Below are 12,250 nucleotides of genomic sequence, written 5' to 3'. Positions count from 1 at the left end.
CACTAGCCTCCATGCTAGGTCTTCTCTGGTGTGAGCCATCAGTACCAGGTCATCTGCATAAAGCAGTTCCCATGGTAGTCCACCCCTGACTTCCCTCGATACCACATCCATCACAATAGCAAACAGTAATGGTCCGAGTACTGATCCCTGATGCACACCCACCCTCACTTTGTCCTGTCCTGACTACTGTGCATGTTCTGCTGTAAAGAGTCATCACTACCTTGACCAGTCCCTCCTCCAGACTTCCTTACTACCTCACCACCTCTCTTGGCACCCTATCGAAAGCTTTTTCTAGGTCAACAAAAGCATAGTACAACCTCTTCCTCTTCTCTTGGTGTTTCTCTTGCATCTGTCGAGTAACAAAGATTGCATCTGTCGCACCAACGGGCTATGTACTGGCAGGGAGAGGCTTACGTACTCGGCTCTCCAGTTCGCAATCCTCTAGCCAGCGGTGAAGGTTGACAGTGACAAGTGACAGGCACTGGATGACACTAGACTCATCACAACAACGCGACTTCTTACGAAGAAGACAGACTAAAGAGTACAGTAGAGAGAAAATGGTAAATGGTGCATTTATATAGCGCCTTTTATCCAAGGCGCTTTACAGAGATTGTGCATTACATTCACCCATTCATACACCGATGGCAGCGGAAACCATGCAAGGCACCAACTAGCACATCGGGAGCAACTAGGGGTTCAGTGTCTTGCTCAAGGACACTTCGACAGTAACTCTGGGGGAGCCCGGTTCGAACTGGCAACCTTACGGTTACCATCCAGGCACTCTACCCCTGAGCCACCGCCGCCCCGAGAACAGGACTGGTACAGTAGAGGGAACAGGACTGGTACAGTAGAGGGAACAGGACTGGTACAGTAGAGGGAACAGGACTGGTACAGTAGAGAGAACAGGACTGGTACAGTAGAGAGAACAGGACTGGTACAGTAGAGAGAACTGGACTGGTACAGTAGAGGACTAGGTACAGTAGAGGACTAGGTACAGTAGAGAGAACAGGACTGGTACAGTAGAGGACTAGGTACAGTAGAGAGAACAGGACTGGTACAGTATAGAGAACAGGGCTGGTACAGTGAACACATAGAGCAGAATAGTGTGTCTTTCTCATATAGGCTGTTTATATCTTATCTGACTCAGCTAGTCATAAAGGGGTCACAAACAATAAGTATTGTCCGTCCACACTGAATTAGGGTGAGCAAGCACTTGCACAAGCTGATATCAGAGCCACGTACACCGCTTTTCGGTGCAGAATCCGGTGTATTCGCTTCTGTATTGAATATGTGCACAACATTTCGTTTGTGCCATTTTGATTGTCGTCTCAGCCCTGTTTGTGCTGTGTGTGTGTACTGTATGTGTGTGTGCGTGCGTGCACACGCACATCTGTGTGAGTGTAGTGCGGGTATCACAACATGAACTGTGTGTGTGTGTGTGTGTGTGTGTGTGTGTGTGTGTGTGATAAACGCTGCGAGTGATGGTGTGTGCAGTCTGTGCACATGTTTGTGTGTTTATGAGACGGGGAGAGGAAGAGTGAGTGATGGCAAGTGTTGGTGGTTGTGCATAAACTCTCTCTCTCTCGCCCACACAGTAGACACTGTGTGGGTGTGGATCCTGCAGCCTGCCTGTCTCCCTACTCCTACTGTTGGTCACATATCATCGCTGTCTGGCACAAACCTTGTATCTCCATATCTTATCTCTTTGTTTTCCGTTAATGAATGTCATGCAAAAGGGTAGCGGAATTAGCCGAGCTGTATATTATATATATATATCTTGAAATGGTTTTGGATTGGATCCATTGGAGCTATTCTATTGGAACCACAGGTTATTTTTTTTCCATTTCCTGGAAATGAAAGGTTTTGGACATACAAGGTTTCCGCCCGACATCGACGCACTCTCTTGGTGCTCACGCATAAATACACATACAATTGCAACAAACGGGCAAACAAACACTTGCATACAATCACACATATACGTCACACGTGCGTACCGGTACACAGTATACGTGCGAGGCACATGACCGTGAGGTGCAGATGCACTACAGTATAGCTTTCTCCAAGCTATAGCCGTCATTTTTTCATTTGTTCTACTTTCCATCATCCTCTCCTTCACTGTTTCACAGCTCTCCTCTTCTCCTTTCCTCAATGTTTTTGTGATGTTGTCTGACAGGATGTTCTGCTTTGGGTTGTCTTGTCTTGTCTGTCACCGAAAAAACCAAAAACAAAACAATGTTTTTTGTCTCCTCTGTTCCTCCACTTGCACCCCCCCCCCCCTCCAAATCAACCCCCCACTCGTTTATCCATCTTCGTCGTTTTCACCTCGTCTTCCCCTTTTCCCTTGTTGTGCGTCGTCTTCTCACCTCATGTTGGGATCCACCCTGCCCATCACTACATTCACCTGCCATACTGTCCTCTCCTCATCCTTCACCCATCCCACCCTTCCTTCCTTCTTTCTTTTTACCCCCCCCGCCCCCCACTCCTTCACTTCTCCCTCCCTCTCTCTGTTTTGTCTTCACAGTCACTGTATCCATCAGATTCTAGACAGTGTCCATCACATTCACCAACATGACATAGTGCACAGGGACCTCAAGGTTAGTATGTGTTAGAGGAGCAACTGCAAAGCCACCCTCCCGGCCCGTCCCGACCTCTCCTCTACCTCTCATCTTCTCTCTTTTCCTCTCCTCTCATCTCCTCTCCTCCCTTCTTTTGCCCCCTATGCCTGCTCCCTTACCTTCTTCCAACCTTCCTAAAGCACTTTCTCCGTCACCTGTCTGTCTTGTCTTGTCTTGGTCTGTCTGTCTGTCTGTTCGTGACTCTTGTCTGTGTGATGGTATGTCCGCCTGTCCGACTCTCTGTCTCTTGGTATGCTCTTTTTGTTTGATTTCCTTTCTTTCAACTTTGTTTTGTTTGTGTATCATGTTTTAATCGGCAGTGCCCGGCCTGCCCCCCCCCCCCCCTCACCCTTCCTTCCTCCTATCCCTTCCCCACCCCGGTCCTAGCCGCCCCACTCCTCCCACTGAGCCTGCCCACCACACCACCACCCCCTGCCCACCACCACCAGTCAGGCATCCCAAAACTCTGGAACCGAAAGGCTTGCAATGCACTGACTGTCCATCAGTGGATCAGTCAGTCGCCTCAACTTCACCCTACCAGCCAGCCAGCCAAATGTACCTTTGGGCTCCCTGTCATAACGTCCGTCCAACCCCGGTCCCACTCCCAACCCTATCCGCTTACAGGCTCTCCTCTACGTGTACTGTACTGTATGCCATGTACTCTTGACACCATGCACACTGCTTCACGTGCACCAGACAATCCTCTGTGTTCATTTAACTCACAGAGAGAGAGAGAGAGTGTACAAAATGAAACCAAAACCATTAAGGGTCCTTTTGATTCCATTTGTAGTAAAATTGACACTAATTTACACATTCACACACAATCCGCCACCATGTGAAATATTCTAATATCCATGACCAAGTGGCATACAGCGACCGGAACATTTGTAGGCTTTGTTGTTCATTTATTTATTGGACGCAGCAGACTCCACACCATAACAAAACACTGAGACTGCATTGTGTGTGTGTGTGCGCGCTTGTTTTCTTTGTAGTAATAGCACTGGTTGTAGAAGTGACCATATGTTATAGATATATTCACTTACTATATATATATATAACTATTAATATCTCATTGAAGGAAGATTATCGTAATATTGCAACATATGGAGGATCAAATTATTCTTGGTGTCGTCTGGCTACGGTACAGAAGACAGCCACCCAGGTCTACAAACTCACAACACGTTGACTGTAATACTGTAGAGACTTCTTTTTTTTAATTACTTTTTAAATATTTGAAATGTGTAAATACAAGGTTTCTACCCAATAGCGACGGCATGCACACACGCAGAGCACACATTTGGTGGATGTGACCTGCCCAGTATTTATTCATCGGGAGACCTTTCGGAACAAGACACAGGATTCTAATTTATAGCCATGAACTTTACAGGCATGCCTCTCTCTCTCTCTCTCTCTCTCTCTCTCTCTCTCTGCTCCCCCTCTCTTTTTCTGACTTTCTCTCTTCTCTGGCTTACAGTCATATCACATAGGTCAGAGTTCACAAACGGTGTGTGTACAAGTCCAGGTGTTTTTGATTGATTGATTGAAATATTTATTAACAGTTTGCAGAATTACAGTACATTTCAAGCACAAACTCAATACAAAGACTGTTAACTGAGTGGACGACCCAATTAAGCATTAAACTTGTTTACAACAGGGTCCACCATGTTCAATTCATCAAAACATTTAGAGACGTACAGGGGATTTTGTGGCACACACTCACGCATGCACACACGATCCATTGCGAGCTTGTAGGTTGGTTATTTTTGCTTTGAATATAGATGTGCCTTGAGATTTTGACTTACCCATTGGTGTGCCTTGGGAAAAAAGCCAATTATATTGCAGCCAGTAAAGTCGGTATAATATTCCCGACTTCTTTTTATTTGTTTTCAAATTCCGTCTTATTGAATTTTATTTGACTTCTCACCAAATGTCATTATATGATTAATCTCATGCGTTCGTCAGAGCAGAAATAAACGCACCTCGTGTTTAGAACATCATTGGCGTTGTCGCCTCTTGGGGGGGGGGGGGGTATTTTTAGTGCTCCGTGGTGTTGGTGGTGCATGACACACGGCGGTGGGTGGGTGGGCGTGTGGACGGGAAGCGGACTGTGGACAGACAGAGCCGCGGGTCCCAGACACTTCTTCATAATGTGTCATTAATTGTACGATGACTCACTCACTCTTTCTTTACCTCATCCTCCTATCCAATGCCCTCACCCGCCCCCAACCTCGGCCATGCAGCCACTTCCCTCACACACAGCCTCCTCAGTCACCCGGGGTCTGTTGACCACATCATAGGACAACAGGACACTTCCCTCACACACAGCCTCCTCAGTCACCCGGGGTCTGTTGACCACATCATAGGACAACAGGACGGGACGGAGTGTTCGGGACGGACGGACATTGGCTGAGTCGGTTGGAGTTAACTTTGGGCAAATACTGTGGAGATCTACTTCAAGATCTACAATCCTCAGCTATTTTCACCTATTCGTCGACAAATTGTATATAGCGTAGCCTCCCCATTCTGGGTCAAAGAGATTTGGTGTAAGGGGAAAAATCGGAGCAGACCAGTATTCTGAGAGTAAATTTTAAGAGGTTAAAGATATAGTGCAGGCTCCTTTTTGCTGAGACGCAAGGCAACAGCCAAGCCCCCCCACCCCCCCGCTGTGGGTTGGCCGCAGGGAACAAGGCTTAAGTGTGAGGCCATGGCAATGGAAGAACCCCTTCATCTCAACCACCCACCCCAAATCATCAATCACAACTACCCTGATACCCTGACCCCACCCCATCCCTGCCTACTCCACTCCCCTGGCCTGTGCACGGAATTGTAAGCGTTGCTCAGACTAACATGCGCCCCTCCCCCCTGGTGTTTGCATGCAGTCATTGCATCCAGCAGATCCTGGAGGCGGTGCTTCACTGCCATCAAATGGGTGTGGTGCACCGGGACCTGAAGGTGAGTGATGGCCAACACCCTTTCTGCCGTGTGTGTGTGTGTGTGTGTGTGTGTGTGTGTGTGTGTGTGTGTGTGTGTGTGTGTGTGTGTGTGTGTGTGTGTGTGTGTGTGTGTGTGTGTGTGTGTGTGTGTGTGTGTGTGTGTGTGACTCCCCACCATAAGCCCTCACTGACGAAACAAAAATGATACAAAATAACAAAAACAATCTTGTGTACATACAGTATAATGGACAGCTTCCTTATGACCATTTGCTTTGGCCTGCCAAACAACCTGCAGAACCTTGCAGATTGGGAGCAATGGCAGTCTTCCTGTGTGTAGTTCATTTGACTTGCATTGGAGTGGTTGACTACAAGTGAAATGCCTGCCAAGTGGGGTCAACTACACGCTTCTTTCCTATCGTTTTGACGCCCGGTCAGAGTTCACCGATGTTGAACTCAAAGGGAAGCAGCAGCCCTTCGCTCCCGTCCAATAGGACAAAAATCGAGAGTTGCAAATTGCGGCTAGGGAAATGCTTGATGTTAAATCTGCAGTCAGTCATTTTCAAGTCCTAGTCAGGATTTGGACCTTAGACCACCTGGCTCCAACCACTGTAGATGTGCTGCTCATATTGTGAAATGTATTAACATAAACAGCTTAACATTCGCATTAACATTTAAAATGTGTTATTCACTAGAATAACTTCTAGGTTGCACCTTTAAATATTCCCCTGCTGTCTCAGTCCCAATAATATGCCCTATATCTGTTTTTAGAAAGGTTAACCTACTAGCCTTGTCATGGGAATAAAAATCGCACTCTGTTGTCAATGATTGCCAAATATATAAAGGGCTATTATTAAGCATGTTCTACCAGTACATTGGTTCACATAGTATTGTGCTGAACCATAGCTGTCAGTGTCTGTTTAAAAGTTCATTCTGAGCTGAATTAGTCCTACTAGTTGTATACTGAAAATAGCCTACACTATGTCCATGAATGGTAATAAGAAATATTCAGCTCCTAGAAACCATATACTATGGTGAGTGTTGCTATCAAAAACTTATAAGAACTGACAATCAGAATTATCTCCAAAAACAAAACATTTCATTGTCCTGTTGTATTGTGTGTAATTGTGCATGGCCTGTGTGTTGCATCTTGTTCCGCATGGGTCTGTTTTTCCAAGTCGGCCCGCTTCTATGCAAATGTCAGTGCGGCGCATTCCAGCCAAGACGTGTTGTGTTTATCAGAACTGTTGTGGCCATTGCTTTATTTAGCTGACACGCCGATCAGGTTTCACACCCAGGCATCGGGGGGGCATTTCATGCAATAGGTCATAGTGTGATGACTGAGGACAGCCTTGCTGCCAACATCCCTCTGATCAGGGATTGGGTTATGGCAAATGAAGTGACAACACAGTGAACATATCTGTCTGCCAAAGAAGAAAAGGGGGGGGGGGGAAATGGCACAATCGTAATGACTGACATATGTGACGGCTTCTGACCAAGGCTAAGTAATTGAACTAATTAAAAAAAAAATCATGCCATGTGAAATCAGGGAGTTATAGCTTCAAATATTGGTTGTTCAGTTTGGCCCACCAGCTTTGGAGATATGACTTACAGTATAGACTAGTAATGTCTTGCAGAGAAACAATCTGGAGATACAGTCAACAATAAAGATTTCTGATATTAAACGGTAAATAAATTCCTCTTGTTACAAAACCAGGCAGTCATGGACATAATTAATTTGATATATCAATTAAAATAGTGTCAAATTGAACCGCTGGTCTGTATAACTGGCTTCATTGTGCAGTCGACGCTGGCCAAGTGGTGTAATTTCCTCATCTTTGTCGGGGTGAATTGACTGAGGACTGAGGAGCGGCTTCTGGTTTCACACTGTGACCGTCTGCTTAAATTGGAGTGCCCTTTTAATGGAGGCCTCCGTCTCCTCCACTTCCTGCGAAGGAATCAGAGCGGGTGCCTCGTCAAGAATGCTGCAGCGGCTCCCGCTCTCTCTGTGTGTGTGTGTGTGTGTGTGTGTGTGTGTGTGTGTGTGTGTGTGTGTGTGTGTGTGTGTGTGTGTGTGTGTGTGTGTGTGTGTGTGTGTGTGTGTGTGTGTGTGTGTGTGTGTGTGTGTGTGTGTGTGTGCGCACCGTTCTCTGAGTCTGTCTCTCTGTCCCTAAATGGCAGTATTTCCCAAACTGTGTGTAAACCTTTTACAAACTTCTTTCAAATAATTTGGAAAATAAAACATTATTCCAAAGAATTTCAGACATTTAAAATAAAAAAAGAAATTCCATAAATAATTACTTAAAGGACCACTTTGCCCAACCTATTTTCATATACCGTACCTGGTGCTCATTAATGCTCATAAGATGCTACGATGTATGTCTACTTGGTCTGTGTCTCAGAGGAGGACTGTTCGGAAGTCAGTTATAAGATGCTATGATTTATGTCTACTTGGTCAACTGTTCAGAAGTCAGTTCAGAAATCTGCCTACCTACCACTGAGTCAGTGACATAATTGTAGTAAAGTTTGTTCATTAAAAAAAAACTTTATATATTTTTAATGAAGCAATATCTATTATTTTATTATTGCGTGCTAACTTTCCAGGAAGATAAAGGCTGTAGTTTCTATTAGCTTGGAATTCCTATCGATGGCATTGGAAGGCATGTTACTGAATTGTCCATAGCCCAAAAAATGAGACCCAGAATAAGTAGAGGACCAAATATATGAAAATAAGGTTGAAAATGCTCCTTTAATTGTGAAAATAGCCGATCTACAAGCTCACAACGCGATGTGATTTTTGAGCTTGTAGATCGATTTGAAATGTGGCTTTTAACTTTTCAATTCATAATGTATTTGTGTTAGTTTGGGTCCAGGGGAGACAATTACATTATCTTTTGGATCTCGGCTGACAAAGTTGAAACCCCTGCTCTAAAGGATGTGCTATGCAGAGCGTGCTTATTTTCTGTCAGTATGAGGAAGGAAACATTCACGCTCTAGGAGCTATATTGGAAAGAAATTGGGCCTCTTCCTTACTCCCTTTACAGGTCTTCCCAATGATACTAATAAATAATTCCATTCTTGTCGAGCAGAGTCAGGTGCTGATGTGCATGTTGGCTCGCTAGGAACACTCTGCGTGCTCCACCAGTGGTTCTCAAGGTGTGGTCCAGGTACCCCATGGTTAATACATACCACAGAGATAAATAATTATTAGAGACTGCACCATAATTCACCTCCCATCCACGTGCATGGAGTTGCTCACCCAGCGCATACTCCCTTTTCACCCCTTCTTCCAGGTCGGATACGTGGTGGGCTCTGGCCATTTTGGGCCCCAAAAAAGTAATAGAATTGCATTCATAAACGCGCCGGGAGCACCGCGAGTCGTGCATGCGTGTGCGTACGAATCATGAAGGAGCACCGCCGCTGTCGAGTACGACGCTGTGGAGTGGGCGGAGCATAGCACACATTCATTTTTGCGGAAACTTGCGCCGTTTCTGAAACGCGGTGGGAGGGGCCCAGTGTGTGACCTCATCTCGGAGCTACAGAATGAGCGTAGGGAGAGGGCACATATGGGGCTAAGCCTATTGCTGCTGTGATGAGAAAGGATGCTATTCTGGTGGAAGCTTGCGCTTCATCAGAATTTCCGCCCACATTTCCCTTTTCACGGATTATCTTACTGCTGCAGTGTTGGCAAGTTCTAACTCCCCCATTTAGTGGTAGAGCTTGACGAATATTATGATGACATGAGGCAAGGCTTCTCGGGATTAGTCCCTCTCTCTCTTTCTAGGCCTCTCTTCTGAGCTCAAAGCCCAAACTTATGCGTACATTTGTCTAAAATGCTATGTCTCTATTACCATGCCTCAGACTAGGGATGGGTGGCAGAGAAAGTGGATTGTGTGCGGGGGGCTTGTGCTGGGCATTATGATGAAAGGGGGAGCGGGAGAGAACCAGGGAAAACGAAGACAACCTGCAGCAATGCAGGGGAGGCAACAATGGAGGAGCACACTCGGAGTGAGAGGGTGTTCCTTCTTCTTTGGACACTCATGATGTGTGTCTTGGTCACAAAGTGACCGGCTGAAGTGAAGAGAGGTTAGATCAGGAGACGTCACTTTCACAGGCTACGGAAAGCATCGATCCACCCACTTTGTCTGTTTTCCCAACCTTGGAAACGCTGGGTTCGCCTCGACTCTACTAAAAACTGCAGTATGAAACGCGACCCAGGTGTGGACAGGCGCAGCTAACGCGCACCAAGTCTGCTCAGCACAGCACAGCTTCACGGCAGCAGAGAGAGAGAAGCCAGTGAAAAGCCAGTGGGGATAGCAGCCCATTATTAGAGCCCTCCCCTGATGGGGAATAATGAGGTTGGCTGTCTTATCTGGGCCACAGAGAAGGAGTCTGTACACCACAGCACGCCACAGGGGGCCAAGGCAGCGTGGCACTGCAGTCAGAGCATTTTAATGCTTTTTGTTGAGATGTAGATCAACTCCATGCGGTTTGTGCCACATAGATCAATGTCGTGTATTACATTTAAGTGTTGTGTGTGTGTTCTTCAACGTTTGGATTTGTAATACTTAATGCAGAGAATGTATGAGGTGTATGCATGTGTAAGACCGTTAAGACCTCAAACCCCTTCTTCCCCCGTCAAGAGTGTGTTGTCGTTATCGTTTTGGCCCCAGTCCTTCTAGTCTTAAGGGTCCAGTAACCTCAGCACCCTCCCCCTCCCCTCTCCAGCCAGAGAACCTGTTATTGGCCAGCAAATGCAAGAACGCAGCGGTGAAGCTGGCCGACTTCGGCCTGGCCATCGAGGTGCAGGGCGATCAGCAGGCCTGGTTCGGTATGTAGCTTCACACATGCGTCTCCTGAATGCGTCCTCTACTACTGGTCTCTGTGGCAAAATGGTACTGTCCCCCCCCCTTTGGAGGAATGACTTTTTTTTCTATCAATCACTCACTATGTGATGGCTTGACTCCATGAAGATTTTTTTGTTTTTGTTACATGCCTTCACACAGTGAATGAAGAATTAAAAAAATATATATATTTTTGATATTTTATGTAATTGGGTCCAATATTAACAATCGCGAAACTGTATAAAATCACAGTTTAATGCAATTGTCCTGTATTTAGTTGTGCACAGTACTTCCAAAATACTGTATTTTTGCTCAAACTTTACTATTGAAACACTATAAACGGTATCAAGCACGAACGAGGAGTGCGTCTGTGTGTGCGTGTGAACACGGCTTGTGTTGAGACTGGGCCTTAAGCCTATATAGAGAGCCACCACAGACCACCGTATGCTGACATGATCTTAAGATAACCCCGAGTTAATATCTTTAGTTATGAGTGATCATACAGCATGCTGCGTCCTCATGTTTCTGTGTCATTCGGTTTGTCAGTCAAATCAACTGTACATGTGCGCGTTGTGCTGCAGGATTCGCAGGCACACCGGGGTATCTGTCCCCCGAGGTGCTGAGGAAGGAGGCATATGGGAAACCTGTGGACATCTGGGCCTGTGGTGAGTATAGCAGTGTCATTCACACATTGTAAAAGCAAACTGTATGTGCATGGTACTACGACCTGGATCTCTGTGCACACAAACCACAAGCGTGCTGGTAAGCTATAAGCAAAGAAAGAAAAGTTGATGAGATGGAGAAGCTTAACGTGTCTGTCTGTCTGTCTGTCTGTCTTAGGGGTGATTCTGTATATCCTCCTGGTAGGATACCCTCCTTTCTGGGATGAGGACCAGCACAAGCTGTACCAGCAGATCAAGGCTGGAGCGTATGACGTGAGTGCATGGCCTCTTCTATACTCTTCTGTTTTTCTCTTTCTCCTTCTATTCTCTCCACTATAATCCTCTATCCTGGCTTTCCTCTATATAGTCTGACTATATTCCATCTCCCTACATTTTTCTTTTCCTCGTTTGTTTTTGGAAAACGGTACTAATTAATTCAGTCACCTCATTCATATTTCAGGAGTGTAAGGAGGCCGTACCTCGGATCTATTTCAAGAGGGTGTGTGTGTGTGTGTGTGTGTGTGTGTGTGTGTGGAAAGAAAGTGACAGTGACAGGAGGCAAGATTATTTTTGGGAAGACTTTTTGGTTTTAACGGCGGCCAAAATGATTTAAAACATGGCTTCCTCAAAACGGTGTGCTATACAATGTACACTGTTATACCTGCCATATTAAAGGGATAGTGCGCTGCGTACAATGGTTCTCACTAAAGTCCTTTAAAAATCTATACACTGTATGCAACAGCTGAAAACATTATGATGACATATTTGTATATTACATTTTCTCAGGTTGCCATTTTTGGTTTAAGATCATGTCTGAGTCGAGACTGAGTATGATTCAATGGCCCTGCTACACCACCGCCAACTACAACTGGCACCAGTCTGGGTGAACATCAACATAGTTTGACTGAATTCATAATATACAGTACATACATACTCCTGGCCATCAAGGAAATCAATTGATCTTTATTCTGTTCCGAAATACAAATGGAAAGCTAGCTGTGATTTTGGATGTGCCTTATAGACCGATTCACAGAGGGGTTCCCTGGGCGCGGCCATTACTGAGGTGTAATCCATGGAGCAGGTGCTCCGTAGGCCAGGTGTAGCTAATCAGTGCTGTTGCGCTTAATGGTACACCTCAGTAATGGCCGCACCCAGGAAACCCTCTGTGAATCGGTCTATAGGCTTGAACAGATCAATGG

At 45.8% G+C, this 12,250-nt stretch overlaps 1 protein-coding gene across 6 annotated transcripts in view; it reads left to right on the top strand.

Moving 5' to 3' along the window:
* Positions 1–12,250, top strand: part of camk2b1 (calcium/calmodulin-dependent protein kinase (CaM kinase) II beta 1) — a 68,172-nt gene that overhangs the window by 25,750 nt on the left and 30,172 nt on the right. For 4 of the 6 annotated variants that reach the window (XR_014570370.1, XM_083784111.1, XM_083784109.1 and 1 more), the window contains exons 6-9: positions 2,522–2,594; positions 10,274–10,376; positions 10,971–11,054; positions 11,230–11,324. Coding sequence is in view for 5 of the 6 variants with exons in the window: in XM_083784111.1 (XP_083640237.1) it covers positions 2,522–2,594; positions 10,274–10,376; positions 10,971–11,054; positions 11,230–11,324 (355 nt within the window). In the remaining variant the exon portion in view is untranslated. Of the gene's footprint in view, positions 1–2,521; positions 2,595–5,494; positions 5,568–10,273; positions 10,377–10,970; positions 11,055–11,229; positions 11,325–12,250 lie in introns of those variants that run through there. The other 2 variants (XM_083784110.1, XM_083784112.1) reach the window with 2 other exon arrangements.

Source organism: Protomyctophum parallelum (genome assembly GCF_964188405.1).
Source record: "Protomyctophum parallelum genome assembly, chromosome: 15".
Lineage (NCBI taxonomy): Eukaryota > Metazoa > Chordata > Actinopteri > Myctophiformes > Myctophidae > Protomyctophum > Protomyctophum parallelum.
The sequence above is the reverse complement of the archived record's forward strand: the minus strand, read 5'-3'. Positions and strand labels throughout refer to the sequence as shown.